The 20,391-nt window shown below is 46.6% G+C and overlaps 1 protein-coding gene across 7 annotated transcripts in view; it reads left to right on the top strand.

Annotated features, from left to right (window-relative positions):
* The window catches only part of tfeb (transcription factor EB), a 107,590-nt gene that overhangs the window by 74,203 nt on the left and 12,996 nt on the right, over positions 1-20,391 (top strand). For 3 of the 7 annotated variants that reach the window (XM_090241259.1, XM_036983572.2, XM_090241258.1), the window contains 6 exons: positions 128-295; positions 2,615-2,713; positions 2,840-2,989; positions 8,178-8,267; positions 14,697-14,814; positions 15,309-15,359. In XM_090241259.1, the coding sequence (XP_090097385.1) occupies positions 128-295; positions 2,615-2,713; positions 2,840-2,989; positions 8,178-8,267; positions 14,697-14,814; positions 15,309-15,359 (676 nt within the window). Of the gene's footprint in view, positions 1-127; positions 296-2,614; positions 2,714-2,839; positions 2,999-8,177; positions 8,268-9,293; positions 9,805-14,696; positions 14,815-15,308; positions 15,360-20,391 lie in introns of those variants that run through there. The other 4 variants (XM_036983571.2, XM_036983569.2, XM_036983570.2 and 1 more) reach the window with 2 other exon arrangements.

Below are 20,391 nucleotides of genomic sequence, written 5' to 3'. Positions count from 1 at the left end.
CTGACGGACGGATGTGTTTATTGACGGACGGATGTGGTTATTGACGGATGTGTTGACTGATGGACGGATGTGTTGATGGACTGACGGACTGATTCATGTACTGACTGACTGATGTATGTATTGTCAGCTAATGCGAGACCAGCTGCAGCAGGAGGAGCTGCGGGAGCGGCAACAGCAGCAGAATGCGGCGCTGCAGTACATTCAACAGCAGAGTATGTCTGTCCCTGCTCCCAGCCCCGCCATCAACGCTCCACAACACTACCAGAGCATGCAGGTTCCTGTTGAGGTGCTCAAGGTAAGACATAGAGTAGATGTGTTTTTGTCCTCTGGGATCATGCACATTCAATCAACACCATCAGAGGGTGGAGGGAGGCAGGGTCAAGGGGAGGGAGGGAAGGGTATGGGCGGAAAAACTTAAGGAAGGTTTAGTTTGCGCTGTGCTGCTGCTGCAGATCAAACACCCACCCACCCACCCACATCCCCAATACCCACCCACATCTCAAACACCAACCCACCTAAATACAGCTCTCCTGGCCCCGGCCTGGTCTACTGTAGTGGTCCTAACCTACTGACTAGCTTGAGATACAGGCACATAACTCTGACTCACCTAAATCGTGTAATGATGTCATTAGGAGATTTGGGAAAACATTTTGGGTACATGTGCCAATCTTAAATTAGGATTCACGTTTAAATTCAGAGAAGGGAAAATGGAAGATAGCGGATATGTGAAAAAGAGAATTTAAAATGTTTTTTTTAATTTTTATTTTACCTTTATTTAACTAGGCAAGTCAGTTAAGGACAATACTTATTTTCAATTACTGCCTAGGAACAGTGTGTTAACTACCTTGTTCAGGGGCAGAATGACAGATTTGTACCTTGTCAGCTGGGGATTTGAACTTGCAACCTTTCGGTTACTAGTCCAACGCTCTAACCACTAGGCTACCCTGCCGCCACAAAGGGGAATGGGGATTTGTGAAAAAGAAAATACACATGAGTTCATAGAGAATGGAGAGATTTAGGGGATAAAAAAATGGAGAGCGAAAGAGGGGAGAGGTTCAGGCAGGGATTTAGGAGTAGGGGTAATCCACTCACGTGTTGCTGAGGGTCAGCCAGCCAGCCAGCCTCACTGAGCACCTCCTGGGAGGAGTGGAGGTGGTCAGGATTGGATCAGTGCTGCTAGCTGGACTGTACTGGAGAGAGGTCAATTCAGCAAAGAAGGAGAGAAGAAAAGAGAGGGAAATAGAGGGAAATAGAAGGAAATAGAGGGAGAAAGAGAAAAATGCGGTGGAACAACAACAAGGTAGGGTGCTGGAGAATCAGTCTTCCTCATGGTGTGTGTGTGTGGAGAGATGACAGACAGGAGAGGAAGATACTGAATGTCAGAGGCAAGGAGATAAAGGTTTGCTGACATTTTGCCTGATTCCACAGATACCTGTGAATGTTCTTATCTGTGTGAGTGTGTGGAGTGTACATACGGGTCTGTCTCTCTGTCATTGTCTCTCTGTCACTGTCTCTGTTTCTGTCTGTGTAGTGGGTTCACACTGTATAAGTGTGTGTGTGTAAATGTAAGGAGAGGCAAAGGTGGGTGTTTAAAACTATGCATCAGTGTTGAAATGAATTTCTTCCAAGTAGTGAGCAATGCTCCACGCAATGCTCCACTCTATATCTCCACCTCTGTACTGTTGACAAGTGTTGGTTGAAGACAGTCTACTTGTCATTCCTTTCAATTAGTGCATGTGGAGTTAATGTGTTCTGACAGAGTGAGAAATTTGGTATGTCAATAGTTGCGGTTACTGTCTAGTCCATGTGGACCCATGGCAACGTGTCACTGACACTCTTTAAGCTGACAGTTGTTCAGCTGTCAAAAAACACACCCACACTTACTCATGGACACACACACACACACACACACAAATAGGCGCGCACTAATCGTTCAGTACCGTAGCTTATTAACGTCCATAAATAGGCCTACTTCAACTGACCAAAATATCAGAGGCCCATTTTGATATAATCTAGAGGGGTGTACTACAAAGCAGGATCAATGACTTATCCAGCTAACTTTGATAAGCAACCAGAAATAGCTATTGATTTTCTGGTTAATTAAGAAAGCTAAACTGTGTTTTTGGTTTTTCAGTCAATTAGGCCATGCCATTTTAAGCTTACCTTTCCAAAAAATGTAAAGTGTAGTATACCCCTGTGGTGTGTTATACAATTTGACGTGAGTGTGGGGGGGGGGGGGTCGGTCATCTCTTAGAGTAGTAGGAGCGTAAGGAATTGCTGATCTCTGCTCTTTGATGTGAAAGAATGAGGCCAAGCCATAACAGTCCCCCCCCCCCTTGCCCTATTCTCTACACTCCTGGTCAGGTCTGGGGACTTACTATAGGCTTTACTATGGGCTCTACTGTAGGATTACAAGAACATTGTTGTGGTTCCATGAACAACATAGGCCTACTGTTGTGGGTCATACCCAATGGACAACCAGCACGCAATGTTGAATGAAGCTGTTGACATGTTTAAAAGAGAGAATTCACTAATGTATGCCTAAAATGATGAGCAGTTTGATGTGAACTGCGTGATTGACCCTTGGTGTGCTGTGTTACCTGTGTGTGTTCAGGTCCAGACTCACTTGGAGAACCCAACAGACTACCACATCCGCCAGTCCCAGAGACAACAGGTGAAGGAGTACCTCTCCACCACCTACGCCACCAAGCAGGTACCTCGCTGTCTGTGCCTGTCTTTCTTTCTTTCTCTCTGTCTGTCTGCCTCTTTCCCTTCCTCCCTCTTTCTTCAACACACACACACACACACACTCTTTCTCTCTCTCCTCCTCTCTGTGCAGACGGTGCATGCAGTAACAGGTGTGGTGCAGCCCTCCCCTCCCCCTCCCCACCACTCCCCCCGGCTCCGTACGGAGCAGCTCATCACAGGAAACAGCGCCCCCAATAGCCCCATGGCCATGCTCAACATCGGCTCCAGCCACGAGAACGAGGTACACGAGGTACTTATACACACACGTGCACATATACAATTCATACGTGCGCACAGATGCAGTTCATTCTACCGCAGTCCTGGATTATACCTACCTACTGGTCGTCACTAGTTACCATAGCTGCAAAGTCATAAAGCCTGCCTATTTCTACAATTGTTCTTCTTAAAATGTGATTCTAACCTTAACCATCAAATGAACCACACCGCTATCCTTATGCCTAATCCTAGCCTTACATTAAGACCCCCAAAAATGTTAGATTACATTAATTTCTATGATAAAGCCAATTTTAACATTGTGGTTGTGGTAACTAGTGGAAACACTAACAGATGGTGCTAACCTTACTGCTGTCCTAAACACACTCAGCAAAAATGGTATTAATACTGTTTTAGGGTCTCCGTTGTGTACCTCTCCTCCATGTTCTCAGTTTTCAGTACATACTTTGTGTCCCACTTCTCATCAATTTGATGGATCGTTGCAGTGATCTATGACAGAATGTTCATAGATGTCCAACAAGTCGGATTCTAGATATGCTATTAGGGTATTGAAGCCAACATCCTTTACCATTGACAATGGCTGCAAATCAACTGCAATCATTTCTGTAATCAGTGATTTTCTCACTCTCTCTTATCGCACTGTTGTCAGCAACAGGTGCACCTGTACTGCCAGTGTAGCTCAAATCCACCTCGCATAAGATATTGGTTTAATTTGTATTTGAACCTTTATGATGATGATCGTGCCTGTTAGTGGTAGTTTTGTGTTAACTAGATAATTTTTTGTAAAATGTGATGTAAAAATATATATATATATATATATATGTGTAGGTTAGGGATTTTTTTCTAAACGTTAACGATCTTGGTGTCTTTTAAACGTTCACACCCCTATTGTGAGTTGGAATGGGTGGATGGGTGTAATACCAGTCGTGGATTTTTATTTAATTTAATTTTTTTAACCATATTCCAAACCTTAACCCTTACCTTAACTATTCATAATGAGTGCCTAAACTCAACCCTTAACTTTGAAATTTGACGTTTGGAGAAAATGAACAAAACAGAGGAACAAAAACACTTCAAAATTTGATGTTTGGAGAACGTGGATGAATGTCTAATTCTGCAATGAGACTGAGAGCTTGTTGCATACACAGTGATCTTCAACAATCCTGGAGAGCTACTGAATTGGAGACCGTTGGGAAAAAACAGTCCATAAACACACAGATGCAGACACAAAAAGCTGATTGTGGACTACAGGAAAAGGCGGGCCGAACAGGCCCCCATTAACATTGACAGGGCTGTAGTGGAGCAGGTTGAGCGTTTCAAGGTCCTTGGTGTCCACATCACCAATGAAATATCATCGCCCAAACATACCAAGACAGTCGTGAAGAGGGCACGACAAAACCTTTTGCCCCTCAGGAGACTGAAAAGATTTGGCATGGTTCCCCAGATCCTCAAAAGGTTCTGCAGCTGCACCATCGAGAGCATCCTGACCGGTTGCATCACCACCTGGTATGGCAACTGCTTGGCATCTGACCGTAAGGAGCTACAGAGGGTAGTACCCCAGTACATCTCTGGGGCCAAGCTTCCTGACATCCAGGACCTATATAATAGGTGGTGTCAGAGGAAACCCCATAAAATTGTCAGAGACTCCAGTCACCCAAGTTCTAGACTGTTTTCTCTGCTACCGCACGGCAAGCGGTACCGGAGGCTCCTCAACAGCTTCTACCCCCAAGCCATTAGACTGCTGAATAATTCATAAAAATCGGCGTCGGACAATTTACATTGACCCCCCCCCCCCCCCCCCCTCTCCCGTACACTGCTGCTACTCGCTGTTTGTTTGTCACCTATGCATAGTCACTTCGCCCCCACCTACATGTACAGATTACCCCAACTAGGCTGTACCCCTGCACACTGACAAAACACAATTCTTATTGTGTTACTTTTTATTTTAGCCTACTTGGTAAATATTTTCTTCTTCTTGAACTGCACTGTTGGTTAAGGGCTTGTAAGTAAGCATTTCACGGTAAAGTCTACACTTGTTGTATTCGGCGCATGTGGCAAATAAAGTTTGATTTTACACACAAAGACTTGCACACAATTACATCGCGGATATACTCTTGCACACTCAACACAAACGCGTGTTTGAAAACGCTCTTGTACTAAAGGTCATGTCTAGACTAACAGAAAAACCTGTCTCAGCTGTGATAATCTGAGAAAGTGTTGTACAGTAATTCGCTGTGTTTCTGAGGACCTTTGACCTGATGTCAACAAGACATGTCATAAAGCACGTACACATTCCCTTGGTCCATAAATCCTAGAAATGTGTGGGATTTGACATATATAACCCTGCAATATCTCCGATACAACTTTGATTACCAGCCTGTATATAGATATGGTTTAGAGATTACGTTATGTTCTTCAGTTTATGGAGACATCATAACTTTATTGCACCTTGTTATGAGGGAGCTGGGTCTGAGCCAATGTCACCTCTAAAATCTCTGCTTTTTGTGTGATAGTGCATGTGTATGAAGACTGGCTATTGATCTCGGTGGCATCCACAGACTCATGGCCAGCTCTATAAAGGTGTCACCCAAAGGTCGCTGTGTTAGCTAACTGAGACTAACTTGCTCTGATTGTCATTGCACTTTAAATGCTCCATTATGGCCTTGGTAAAGTAATTAGAGTTTAACGAATGACAGGGGATAGCAGACACTGCAAGGCCCTTTGAACCCCACAGACTTTGGTACACACACATGCAGTTTAACTTCACCAGCATCTTCTACAGACCTGAGCAGACCACCAACTGCAGAGTTCAGAAGTGCATCCCACAACTTCAAGAGACAAACAACAGAACCGTTAGTTAACCTTAACCTCTGATCAGTTAGCAGAACAGTTAACCTTAACCTCTGATCAGTTAGCAGAACAGTTAACCTTAACCTCCGATCAGTTAGCAGAACAGTTAACCTTAACCTCCGATCAGTTAGCAGAACAGTTAACCAACACTGCTGAGCCGAAAGGCTCTAGTCCTCTGTGACAATGTGGATTTATGCACACGGTCTAATCTGCCATTAGGCCCTATATTAAAATAGCGTGCTATTTCTCTTAAGCATTTTGCTATTTCCTTCTAGAAAAAATGATACTGCACATGACCATATTATTATTCAGCTCCTTTGTAAGCAGTAAGCTACTGTTTATAGTTCATGCCCAGTTCGGTAGGGACATTTTTGTATGGAAAGTTATTTTCGTGTAACTGGTTTGACACAAATTGCGGTTAATTTCCTGTCTCTAACCTTCCAGAGTGAAACGATGTTTCTGTGCACAGAATCATCGTAACACTCACGAGTTAGAGACTCTGTTTCATTCTGTTAATGCATTCCTTTGTTCATACTTCCCACATTGTGTCGGAGCTCCTTGTGTCCTGTCTGTGGCAGGAGCGTGCACTCCTTTGTGCACCACTATATGTTACTGGGTTGCCGTCATTCGCCGGTTCCATTCATGTAAGAATTACTGTTTAACAGGGTGTATATGAATGTGGTCACATCTGTTTTAGACAGGATGTATGTAATGGGGTCATTATGAGTAAGCCAGTTTCATTTGTGTACCAGTTATGTGATTACTTGTCATTGGACATGGATATGTCTCAGGGAGGGGCTTAGAGGATAGAAGTGCCTGTTTTGGTATTTCTGGGTAGTTTGGGTTTGGTGACAGTGGGGAGGCTGCTTGAGCCTGGTTACCCCCAACCTGTAATAGCTATGGAAGCTCCAGCGTAAGCCTGTTTTAGGCTTAGTGCAGTTTATTTTGTTTGACAAGTAAGTCTATTGTCTATCTTGTAAATATTCATCACCGGCTATCAGTGTTGGACACTAAAAATAAACATGGACACCTTTGCAACAGAACCTTCTGCCGCCTCCTGAATATCTGCCCTTAAGACCGCATCTCTACGTTACCTATTTCACATCCTGTTAGAGAGAAACATAGTCCATTACATACTGTATGTTGCAGTCCAACCAAGGTGTAATATTGTAGGTTGAAGGATAAGCTTATTGTGTTCAATGAAAGTTCAATAAAAAGTTAATGATAAGTGTTTTGTTCCAGTCATCATATTACCACTTTATTTGGATAGTCTGTAGTGCATCTTCAGATGGACTATCTACTAACCCTAACCTTATCCTAACCCTAAACTTAACCCTAACCCTTATTCTTAACCTAACCTTGGATAAGCAAGTAGTTGCTTATCCACAGATAGTTTGTTGATAGTATGACCATCTGAAGAGCATCTACAGATGGAAAGTCGGGACTATCCAAATGAAGTGTGACCGTCGTCATAATTCATTTTAACCAAAGATTATGGATATACTGACAAGATACAGGTCTCTCCGCCCTAAACAATGGGAGTTGTGGTCCACAAAGTGGCACGGGGGGCTGTCTAGCTTCCTCCTATCCTTTCTTTGAGTTGGTGGATACATCTCATTATTGTAATCCTTTTTTGAATATTCAATGAGGGTTGTTGACGGCAACTTTGAGAAAAAGCACTTCATATTGGAGTCTCGAGATGGCGGTTGCCTGTATTCAATGGAGAGAGATGGTATGAGAGATGGTATGCTACTTGCCTCATGCCATGAATATGCATAGCCATCTCCAGACAACTCCAATATTACGTGTTTTTTCTCAAAGTTGCCGGGATGACACATCCTACTTGTATCAGTACGCTCGTAACAACTTAAGCATTACAAAACTATTAGAAAAAAATGTCTGAATGAACCTCACGTAGCAAATAATCCATTAATTTCTTTGTTGACCAAATTCGACATTCTCTCATTGACCCCCATACAAAAACTCCTTGCATGGTGGGTGAAACAATAAAAAAACGCCACCTGCTGGACGGAATCAGATTTTCAGGCGAGTTGATCCTCTCACTTCCTATTCCTGTCTGTTCTAACACATTTTTCAGAGAGCTGTTTCACACTTCAGTGTTAATGCATTCCATATTATATAGGAAACTCACTTTATCCACCACCCATGTATACAGTATCTACAGTATCTGTAAGAAACGCCTCTTATGTGATAATAAAGTTGATTGTCTCTCTATGCACAACATGGCTGCCTTAGTCTGTCTGAATATATTCTCTGGTATCACTGATCTAAATGTATATTAATGTAGAAGTATATCTTTTTTAAATCCCTCTTTGTTGGCACAGATGGATGAGGTCATCGATGACATCATCAGCATGCAGTCGAGCTATGATGACATCCAGCAGTATATTGACCCTCTTCAGACGTCCAACACTGTAAGTATTAAACCATACAGTCACTACGTACCTATAGAACGCCATTTTCACCTGGGTGGGATTGTGAAGGGTTGAACACTTGAACTGGTTGAAATGCTCACGGAAAAGAATAGGTAGGTTAATGGGTGTTGAGATAAGACTTATATTTTAGGGCAATTCCACGGTCACGGAGTGACACTGACACTCAGATCTTTAACTTTAAAATGTATGTCAAACCAAAACCATACAACTCTATGCACTATGACTACATTTAACAATTTCTACTGAAGATTTTACAAAAATACATTGACATGAAGTACAGTGCCTATGCAAAGTTTGGTAGCACAATGACGGCACAAACCATTCTTCATGTTAGTGTTTTTGTCAAATGAAGTGAATATTGTTAAGTACTCCTTGCGCGTTTCTTCAACAGAGTTGTATGGTTTGTTTAACGTTGCAGTCGTTGATTTTTGTTTGACATACATTTTAATGTGAAATATCTGAGTCTGTGTCCCCCTTCTCTTCCCTCTATCCTTATCTACCTCTAACCCCTGTCTTACCCCCTCTTGTCTTTTTTTGGTCCACTTCTGCCCCTCCCTGTGTGAGTCAATGGGGTGATTATGCCGACTCATCAGGACTGAGGCTGTGGCTCTGAGAGGAGAGGAGAAAGACTCCTTGTTCCGTTTATCATAATCCCTCCTTCTTTAGCAACAGGCTCCTCCGTGTGTTTGTGTCCCATCTTAAAACTACTGTTGCTGTTTTGCTACTGTTATTGTTGTTGCTGCTGTTGCATGAAACTTCAAAATGGCTGATATTTGATGTTGACTGGGGGGCATTTGGCCTGTGGCTGTTTGTTCCTCAGTGTTTAATGAATAACTGCTGATCTATAGTGGCTTCAATCAGCTGTCTGCTGCTGCTGCCGTCCCACCCCAGGGGAAACCTTCAGTTGGCTTAAAGGAATCTAAGTTTTTAATTGATTTAAATTATTGACGTGAAGTGCTGTGGTTTCAGAGACCAAGATAGGCATTCGTAGTCGTAAAAAAATGCAGTGGTCCAAGAGTGTCCATCTTAGAGCAGAAGCACAGAGCTCTGTGTTTAAAGGAATGGCTCCGAATTAACAATTAAACCACCGCCAGTTAGAGTTCAACTTGTTTACAAGGCATTCAGAAAGGGAGGAGGAGGAGGGAGAGGCACAGGAGAGGAGGGGAACAGGGGATGAGGGTCATTTGTGAGAGGGAAAAACAGGCTGAAAGTCCAGTTAGGGGAAAGTTCACTTAAGCGGTGTGGAGAGGGTAGAAGAGAGAGGGATTTGGTGAGACGGAGGTTAGTCTCTGAGGGCTGGAGTGAGTGAGCAAGTAAGTGTTAGAGAGAGTGTGTGTAAGAGAGTGAGAGACAGCGTAAGAGAGTGAGAGACAGCGTAAGAGAGTGAGAGACAGCGTAAGAGAGTGAGAGACAGCGTAAGAGAGTGAGAGCGCACAGACCCACAGAAGGAAGGATGAAGGAGATGAATAAGACGTATGCCATTGTGGAGATGATAGACGGGGAACAGATCCAACTGGTAAGAAGTCTGAGTTTTACTGTGTGTGTGTGTGATCTATGTGTGGCTGAGGAATATAAGGTTTGTGTGTTTTGTCCGCCCATCTTGGTCAGTATTGAGGCAGGCTAGTTAGGAGAGTTATGCCCCCCTGCACCCCCCTTTGGGTTGGTGAGGGCTGGAGCCGGGGCAGGGGGGGTCAGCTCTAACTCCCAGCCTCAGGTCTCTGATTAGGGGATGAGCCTAGCTCTCGGCCGCCTGGGGCTGGTGATGGAGGCTGAGAGGGAGCAGCTCTTTGAAATGGTAGCGGTTGAGCTGAGCCCTTCCACTGTGGGCACACTTCCAATGAGGGACACGTTCGGCCGTAAGAGATAAGACACAATAGGATGTTAATTGTCCAGCATGAAGGTCGCTGCTGGCCTCTCCTCTGTTTCCCTTCTTTGGCCCAGCTCCCTCAGCCTGTGTGTGTGTGTGTGTGTGTGCACAATGTCTCTGAGTGGAATAGAATGGCATTCTCTGGGTTTATCTCTTGGTGCTCATGCTTCAGTTGATTGGCCCTTGATTACTCAGTGTGTGTGATGATACACGATCTCATAGTCATTGATTAGATTGTTATTTTACTATTGATTGAGCCATATGGAACTCTGATTTGCACACAGGGACAGTGGTATAGTGTGTGTGTGATAGTGGCTCCGTGCATGAATGCAGCTCTATGGAGGGACTATTGATGGTGGTTGCTACAATGTTGCCCCAGGTGTGCTTGTATTTTTAGTTTGGTGTAGTCTGATTTAATATACAGGCCTCTAAATAGTTCTGCTGTTCTCTTTCTCTTGGTCTCGCTCTGTCTGAGATGTGTATAATGAGATCCCTCAGGACTAATGTTAGTTACCTTACACATCTCCTCTCTGTTTTTGGAGGTGCTTGCCTCGTTAGCTTTTCTTAAACACAGAGTTTTCCCCCTAATGAATGAAACTCATCTGCTAATCTGTGACCAGGATTATCGCGGTAAACTCAGTAGCATCTGGGAGTTTAAGGAGATCTTGGGAATGCCGCAGAGAGAGAATACTAAGCATGACTGACCTGGGTCTGAATGTGTGTGTGAGAGAGAGTTTGTTATAAAATGGGTAGTTTCTCGCGCTCTGTGTGTGGGTGTGGGCGATGGGGGACAGCAGGAGTCAGTGGTTTGAGACTAAAGCATTCTGTGTGAGAGAGGGGGAGGAAGGGACAAGGTGAGGAGAGGGTTTCACCTAACTGAACAGCATGTCGCTGGTTTGACAAAGGAGAGGAAGACCCTACTGATGATGGGATCTGAGGTCTCGGTCCACAGCCTGTAGTTTTACTATGTGAGAGAGACCTGGCTGCACTTCAGTTGTCTCAATGATAAGGTATCTGGCTCTCTTATCTGTCAAGCCTCATTAGTATTGTAGAATAGACATTTAACCACATCCTCAAGTTTTTCTATTATTGTAAACCAGCACGTTTCATCACCAATTCCTCATGAGGGAAGTTGACTAGTAGTAGCCATAGGGACTGCTTCAGAAGTTAAACAACGTCTACACAACTTATACAGAGGACACCGCTAGTCTTCCACACAGGTGCTGGGTTACAGATGGGGTCAGAGAATCCACAAAAAGACTGACCTGAACCAGACAGCGGGTGAATGCAAGCATTTTGCCAGACTGTGCCTCAACCTATTGTCTACCTGGCCCACCACTCCACCCTGGACCTGAACAGTCTTTATGACCAGGTCCACCTCTACAAGGCAGCAATCCCAACTTTTGCCAGGACCCTGAAGGACGTCACCCTCAACCGTAGCCCAAGCACCTCACACAAGAGCAACGGATACCCCGCCCAGCGAGACCCCTCCTAGACCTGCACCAAGAGGACCTACGCCCAGACCACAGCATCACCAGCCACACCCCAACTAGCTAAGACCACCCCAAGCAAACCCTGGACACACCCTGTATAGGCTCCCCCATATCAGACCTATGCCCCTTCTGCCCACCCCATGCCCCCGCTCACTGCGGCAATGACCTCAACATGACAAGAGGACATACTGCATGCTAGGCTGTGAGCAGAGCATCAGGCCCGACCCTCACTATTACACCCACCCAAGCCCCATCCTACAACCTAAGAGGTATGTGTCAGATGCTCAACATGCTCTGCTCACACCTACTGTGATGGTCCAGGCCTAAACCACACAAAAACACCAGACACTATGGAACACAAAGCTTTTACGATCTCATCATGGAATGTACAAGGTCTGAGGTCATCTGCCTTTGTCCTAAAGAGCAGGAACCCAGACTTCATCAAAGCAATTGGAAATACAGACATTGTCATCCTACAAGAAACATGGTATAAATGAGACGGACCCACTGGTTGCCCTCTAGGTCACAGAGAGCTGGTAGAAACTGACAGGTGTGAAACAGGGAAGCGACTCGGGGGGTATGCTAATTTGGTATAGAGCAGATCTAACCCACTCTATTAAATTAGTCAAAACAGGAACATCTGGCTAGGAATTAATAATGTACGACAGACCACATATTCACCCTTCACACCCTAATTGACAAGCAAACAAACCAAAACAAAGGCACTCTTGTCATGCTTTGTTGATTTCAAAAAAGCTTTTGACTCAATTTGGCATGAGGGTCTGCTATACAAATTGGAAATTGGTGTTGGGGGGGAAAATATATATGAATTTATAAAATCCATGTACACAAACAAGTGTGTGGATAAAATTAGCAAAAAACAAATTTCTTTCCACAGGGCCGGGGGGAGGGGTGAGACAGGGATACAGCTTAAGCCCCACCCTCTTCAACATATATATCAACGAGCGAGGGCACTAAAACAGTCTGCAGCATCATCTGGCTAAAAATACTTTAATCAGTTATAGAACCCATTGCCCTTTACGGTTGTGAGGTCTGGAGTCCACTCACCAACCAACAATTCACTAAATGGGACAAACAACAAATTGAGACTCTGCATGCAGAATTCTGCAAAAATATCCTCCCTGTACAACATAAAACACCAAATAAGGCATGCAGAGATGAATTAGGCCAATACCTGCTTTTCAAAATCAAAAGAGCTGTTCAATTCTACAACAACCTAAAAGGAAGCTACTCCCAAACCTTCCATAAAGCCATCACCTACAGAGAAATGAACCCGGAGAAGAGCCCTCTAAGCAAGCTGGTCCTGGGGCTCTGTTCACAAACACAAACACACCCTACAGATCCCAAGGACAGCAACACAATTGGACCCAACCAAATCACGAGAAAACAAAAAGATAATTACTTGACACATTGGAAAGAATTAACAAAAAAACAGAGCAAACTAGAATGCTATTTTGCCCTTAACAGAGAGTACACAGTGGCAGAATACCTGACCACTGTGACTGACCCAAACTTAAGGAAAGCTTTGACTATGTACAGACTCAGTGAGCATAGCCTTGCTATTGAGAAAGGCCGCCGAAGGCAGACATGGCTCTCAAGAGATGACAGGCTATGTGCTCACTGCCCACAAAATAAGGTGGAAACTGAGCTGCACTTCCTAACCTCCTGTCCAATGTATGACCATATTAGAGATACATATTTCCCTCAGATTACACAGATCCACAAAGAATTAGGTGAAATACCACAGTGTACCATCACAGCAGCAAGATGTGTGACCTGTTGCCACAAGAAAAGGGCAACCAGTGAAGAACAAACACTATTGTAAATACGTTTATACTTTGATTGTTTTATTTTCCGTTTTGTACTTTAACCATTTGCATTTCATTACAACACTGTATATAGACATAATATGACATTTGAAATGTCTTTATTCTTTTGGAACTTTTGTGAGTAATATTTACTATTCATTTTTATTGTTAACTTTTGTTTATCTATTTCACTTGCTTTGGCAATGTAAACATATTTCCCATGCCAATAAAGCCCTTGAATTGAATCAAGCCTTACAGAGATAAGGGATGATTGTGTGAATGTCAGAGCAGAGGCAGGTTTAGAGGCAGTATTTTCCAGGTGTGATATTGGCCTGAGATCTTCTGCTATCTTCTCTTTACAGCCAGTCACTACACATGTAACACACTGTGTGTTTTATAGAGTTTGATCTGGCTCAGAGGGTTAACCAGGGTTACCCACAATATGATGCCATAAAACTCTCATGAGACACCGACTGCCTGTTTGTCTATTATACTCTCTCTCGCTCGCGCTCTGTCTACTGCTCTGTCTACGCTCTCGCTCTGTCTGCGCTCGCTCTGTCTACTCTACTCTCGCTCGCTCGCTCTCTCTGTCTTCTCTCTCTGTCTTCTCTCTCTCGCTCTGTCTACTCTGTCTACTCGCTCTCGCTCTGTCTGCTCTCTCGCTCGCTCTGTCTGCTCTCTTGCTCGCGATATCTACTCGCTCTCGCTCGCTCTGTCCTCTCTCTCGCTCGCGATGTCTACTCGCTCTCTCTAAGGTAATTGAGGGTGATCTCAGTGAATTTGATGGAAAAAGGAGTTTGTCCTCGACCCTTGAGGTTTCCAGCCTTGTTTTTAAGATGTTCCTAGGTTTTGTTCATGCATGGTTTCCTGAATGTTGTTGTGTGTCAGGCGATCACCCAACCACAACGGCTTAAAGTGGGGTCCTAACTGACTTGAAAATAGGGTGTCTGGTTAGGATAGGATACTGTATCTATCGTTTCTCCTTCTAAAGGATGTGCTTGGTTCATTGTTTGAACCCATCCTACATTAAACTTGATGATTAATTGACTAGTAATTCATATAACCCCTGCTTAACCCTACAATATTTTCTAGGACAAATGTATTGATACTCTTATTTCTCCTGGATTCCAATCTCACAAGTCACCCTAAATTCTCTTATTGAGATTATAGAGTGAAATGTAGGCTGTGGTGCTCATACTGATTTGTGTGTCCTCCCCAGCTCCCTCTGTCCAGCAGTCACCTGGACGTGTACACGGGCCCTGGGATGACCGGTCAATCTATCGCCATGACAAGCAATTCCTGCCCTGCCAACCTGGCCATCAAACGAGAGCTGACGGGTAGGACCAATCAAAGCCACGGCAACCAATCAGAGACGAGCTTAGACACAGCAAACAAGCAGCCAGCTCTCAGACATTTACAGCTTTCAGAAACATAGTAACCAATCAGAGACAGACCTGCAGGCCAAATGCTTTCCCCACCTAGTTTCCCAGGTCTGAATCAGATGCTAAGTAATGAATGGAAACCAGCATACCAAAGCTAGAAGGATTAGATAGTTCCAAATACATGGCTACCAGGGGTATATTTTTCTCTAGAATGAGGGGACGATTTAATGCCATTTGTGCTGAGTTTGAATTCAATTCGTAAATTAAGCTAATTAACTAATGATTAGGGGGAAATACTGTATCCATGCATAAACTAAATCTCAATGAATTTGGTTAAAGTGAGCCTCTAACATAACATTCAAACTCTCTATGACCCCAAACTATATACACTCACTATACACACTTTGTGGACAGTGTTAGTTCATTGCTTGTTGTTTTTATCAATGCAGAAACCCGTGCAATGGCCAAAGAGAGACAGAAGAAAGACAACCACAACCTGAGTGAGTTTATCCCCCTCTTTTGTGTGCTCTCTTTCTCTCTCACTTTCACCCTCCCTCGCAAAAACACAATAGGAATGAGTGTGCACTTTTTCAACATCCATCATTTTTACTACCTCGCACTGCTTAAAGTACACCTGCCACTCTGTCTGTCCCTGCCACTCTCTGTCTGTCTGTCTAAAAACACACACACAGTGGTTTATTCAGCTGACACAGCTCAACCCACAGGTAGATGGTTAACCCACAGCTGTCTGCTGCTCTGGCACTAAAGTCTAATTGCCTGTGACACTTTCTCGGTCTCTCTCTTTCTCAGTCTCTCTCTCGCTTTCTTGGACTCTCCCTTTCTTTCTCGGTCTCTCTCGCTCTCTCTCGCTGTGTGTCTCGCTCTCTCTCGCGCTGTGTGTCTCGCTCTCTCTCGCGGTGTGTGTCTCGCTCTCTCGCGGTGTGTGTCTCGCTCTCTCTCGCGGTGTGTCTCGCTCTCTCTCGCGGTGTGTGTCTCGCTCTCTCTCGTGGTGTGTGTCTCGCTCTCTCTCGCGGTGTGTGTCTCGCTCTCTCACACCGCGGTGTGTCTCGCTCTCTCACACCGCGGTGTGTCTCTGGCTCTCTCTCGCGGTGTGTGTCTCTGGCTCTCTCTCGCGGTGTGTCTCTGGCTCTCTCTCGCGGTGTGTCTCTGGCTCTCTCTCGCGGTGTGTCTCTGGCTCTCTCTCGCGGTGTGTCTCTGGCTCTCTCTCGCGGTGTGTCTCTGGCTCTCTCTCGCGGTGTGTCTCTGGCTCTCTCTGGCGGTGTGTCTCTGGCTCTCTCTCGCGGTGTGTCTCTGGCTCTCTCGCGGTGTGTCTCTGGTTCTCTCTCGCGGTGTGTGTCTCGCTCTCTCTCGCGGTGTGTGTCTCTGGCTCTCTCTCGCGGTGTGTCTCTGGCTCTCTCTCGCGGTGTGTGTCTCTCTCTCGCTCTCTCTCGCGGTGTGTGTCTCTCTCTCGCTCTCTCTCGCGGTGTGTGTCTCGCTCTCTCTCGCGGTGTGTGTCTCGCTGTCTCTCGCGGTGTGTGTCTCTGGCTCTCTCTCGCGGTGTGTGTCTCTGGCTCTCACTCGCGGTGTGTCTCTGGCTCTCTCTCGCGGTGTGTCTCTGGCTCTCTCTCGCGGTGTGTCTCTGGCTCTCTCTCGCGGTGTGTCTCTGGCTCTCTCTCGCGGTGTGTCTCTGGCTCTCTCTCGCGGTGTGTGTCTCTGGCTCTCTCTCGCGGTGTGTGTCTCTGGCTCTCACTCGCGGTGTGTCTCTGGCTCTCACTCGCGGTGTGTCTCTGGCTCTCACTCGCGGTGTGTCTCTGGCTCTCTCTCGCGGTGTGTCTCTGGCTCTCTCTCGCGGTGTGTCACTGGCTCTCACTCGCGGTGTGTCTCTGGCTCTCTCTCGCGGTGTGTCTCTGGCTCTCTCTCGCGGTGTGTCTCTGGCTCTCTCTCGCGGTGTGTCTCTGGCTCTCTCTCGCGGTGTGTGTCTGGCTCTCTCTCGCGGTGTGTCTCTGGCTCTCTCTCTCGCGGTGTGTCTCTGGCTCTCTCTCGCGGTGTGTCTCTGGCTCTCTCTCGCGGTGTGTCTCTGGCTCTCTCTCGCGGTGTGTCTCTGGCTCTCTCTCGCGGTGTGTCTCTGGCTCTCTCTCGCGGTGTGTCTCTGGCTCTCTCTCGCGGTGTGTGTCTCTGGCTCTCTCTCGCGGTGTGTGTCTCTGGCTCTCACTCGCGGTGTGTCTCTGGCTCTCTCTCGCGGTGTGTGTCTCTGGCTCTCACTCGCGGTGTGTGTCTCTGGCTCTCACTCGCGGTGTGTCTCTGGCTCTCACTCGCGGTGTGTCTCTGGCTCTCACTCGCGGTGTGTCTCTGGCTCTCACTCGCGGTGTGTCTCTGGCTCTCACTCGCGGTGTGTCTCTGGCTCTCACTCGCGGTGTGTCTCTGGCTCTCTCTCGCGGTGTGTCTCTGGCTCTCTCTCGCGGTGTGTCTCTGGCTCTCTCTCGCGGTGTGTCTCTGGCTCTCTCTCGCGGCGTCTCTGGCTCTCTCTCGCGGCGTCTCTGGCTCTCTCTCGCGGCGTCTCTGGCTCTCTCTCGCGGCGTCTCTGGCTCTCTCTCGCGGCGTCTCTGGCTCTCTCTCGCGGCGTCTCTGGCTCTCTCTCGCGGCGTCTCTCTCTCGCTCTCTCTCTCTCGGCGTCTCTCGCTCTCTCTCGGCGTCTCTCGCTCTCTCGGCGTCTCTCGCTCTCTCTCGGCGTCTCTCGCTCTCTCGGCGTCTCTCGCTCTCTCGGCGTCTCTCGCTCTCTCGCGGCGTCTCTCTCTCGCTCTCTCGCTCTGTCTCTCGTTCTCTCTCGCTCTGTCTCTCGTTCTCTCTCGCTCTGTCTCTCGTTCTCTCTCGTTCTCTCTCTCATGGTGTCTCTCTCGTTCTCTCTCTCACGGTGTCTCTCGCGCTCTCTCTCACAGTGTCTCTCTCGCTCTCTCTCACGGTGTCTCTCTCGCTCTCTCTCACGGTGTCTCTCGCTCTCTCTCTCACGGTGTCTCTCGCTCTCTCTCTCACGGTGTCTCTCGCTCTCTCTCTCTCTCACGGTGTCTCTCGCTCTCTCTCTCTCACGGTGTCTCTCGCTCTCTCTCTCTCACGGTGTCTCTCGCTCTCTCTCTCTCACGGTGTCTCTCGCTCTCTCTCTCTCTCACGGTGTCTCTCGCTCTCTCTCTCTCTCACGGTGTCTCTCGCGCTCTCTCTCGCTCACGGTGTCTCTCGCTCACGGTGTCTCTCGCTCACGGTGTCTCTCGCTCACGGTCTCTCTCTTGCTCACGGTCTCTCTCTCTCACGGTGTCTCTCTCTCTCACGGTGTCTCTCTCTCTCACGGTGTCTCTCGCTCTCTCTCGGTGTCTCTCGCTCTCTCTCTCACGGTGTCTCTCGCTCTCTCTCTCACGGTGTCTCTCGCTCTCTCTCTCTCACGGTGTCTCTCGCTCTCTCTCTCTCACGGTGTCTCTCGCTCTCTCTCTCTCACGGTGTCTCTCGCTCTCTCTCTCTCACGGTGTCTCTCGCTCTCTCTCTCTCACGGTGTCTCTCGCTCTCTCTCTCACGGTGTCTCTCGCTCTCTCTCTCTCACGGTGTCTCTCGCTCTCTCTCTCACGGTGTCTCTCGCTCTCTCTCTCACGGTGTCTCTCGCTCTCTCTCTCACGGTGTCTCTCGCTCTCTCTCTCACGGTGTCTCTCGCTCTCTCTCTCTCACGGTGTCTCTCGCTCTCTCTCTCTCACGGTGTCTCTCGCTCTCTCTCTCTCACGGTGTCTCTCGCTCTCTCTCTCACGGTGTCTCTCGCTCTCCCTCTCACGGTGTCTCTCGCTCTCCCTCTCACGGTGTCTCTCGCTCTCCCTCTCACGGTGTCTCTCGCTCTCCCTCTCACGGTGTCTCTCGCTCTCCCTCACGGTGTGTCGCTCTCCCTCCCACGGTGTGTCTCTCTCCTTCCCACGGTGTGTCTCTCTCTCCCTCCCACGGTGTGTCTCTCTCTCCCTCCCACGGTGTGTCTCGCTCTCCCTTCCACGGTGTGTCTCTCTCTCCCTCCCACGGTGTGTCGCTCTCTCCCTCCCACGGTGTGTCGCTCTCTCCCTCCCACGGTGTGTCGCTCTCTCTCCCACGGTGTGTCGCTCTCTCTCTCACGGTGTGTCGCTCTCTCTCTCACGGTGTGTCGCTCTCTCTCTCACGGTGTGTCGCTCTCTCTCTCACGGTGTGTCGCTCTCTCTCTCACGGTGTGTCGCTCTCTCTCTCACGGTGTGTCGCTCTCTCTCTCACGGTGTGTCGCTCTCTCTCTCACGGTCGGTCTTGCTCTCAATAATAATAATAATAATAATAGAGATAATAGTATAATACTAATAATAAGTAAGTTACTATGCAGATTTTATTCACTGTCCCTCAGGCTATGGCAGGCAAATACATATTTGGCTGGAAGAGGAGCCGTGGCTCCTTCTCCCATGAGTATGTTTAGTTTTTCCTCTGGGTTTAATAAGTTAACATTTGTAATAAATGTAGTAATATCTGTGAATAATGAATCTCTTGGTGAGGAATATTTCTCACAGTAACGGAGAAAGTGCATCTCTGTTTCTACCTCCCCTGTCGCACAGTGACCACATACACGCTCCTCTTTGGGTAGCCATGTCTTTACATCTCTGTCTCTACCTCCTCTGTCGCACAGTGACCACATACACGCTCCTCCTAGTGTAGCCATGTTTTTTTATGTCTGCCGGTTTCTATTGCCAATTGGTGGTCACTCAGCCTGTACATGGTAAGGATCTGTCTCTGCTTCGTATCTCTGACAGAGTAGAGATAATCAGCCAATTCATATTCTCTGTTTAGGGTCAGATAGCAGTTTAGTCGGCTTTGGGATTTATTTTTTTCGTTTTTCCAATGTTGTATATATGTCCTTTGATTTTGTTTATTGGAATTCTTTCTTTTGAAGCAGTGCTGGTGTCAGCTTGGTTGGTGAGGTCCAACACCAGCTGACTGAGAGGGCTCGTTTCTGGGCTCAGCTCTTGGGTTTGGTCAGTAGTGTGATGGTGTTTATTAATTAGTGTGTGTAAGGTGTATATAGGGTCAGTAGTGTGATGGTGTTAATTAATTAGTGTGTGTAAGGTGTATATAGGGTCAGCAGTGTGATGGTGTTAATTAATTAGTGTGTGTAAGGTGTATATAGGGTCAGTAGTGAGATGGTGTTTATTAATTAGTGTGTGTAAGGTGTATATAGGGTCAGTAGTGAGATGGTGTTTATTAATTAGTGTATGTAAGGTGTATATAGGGTCAGTAGTGTGATGGTGTTTATTAATTAGTGTATGTAGAGTCAGTAGTGAGATGGTGTTTATTAATTAGTGTGTGTAAGGTGTATATAGGGTCAGTAGTGAGATGGTGTTTATTAATTAGTGTGTGTAAGGTGTATATATGGTCAGTAGTGTGATGGTGTTTATTAATTAGTGTGTGTAAGGTGTATATAGGGTCAGTAGTGAGATGGTGTTTATTAATTAGTGTGTGTAAGGTGTATATAGGGTCAGTAGTGAGATGGTGTTT

This window comes from Oncorhynchus mykiss, chromosome 7 (genome assembly GCF_057628025.1).
Source record: "Oncorhynchus mykiss isolate SJ-2025 chromosome 7, ASM5762802v1, whole genome shotgun sequence".
Taxonomy (NCBI): domain Eukaryota; kingdom Metazoa; phylum Chordata; class Actinopteri; order Salmoniformes; family Salmonidae; genus Oncorhynchus; species Oncorhynchus mykiss.
This window is presented reverse-complemented; position numbering and strand designations above follow the sequence as displayed.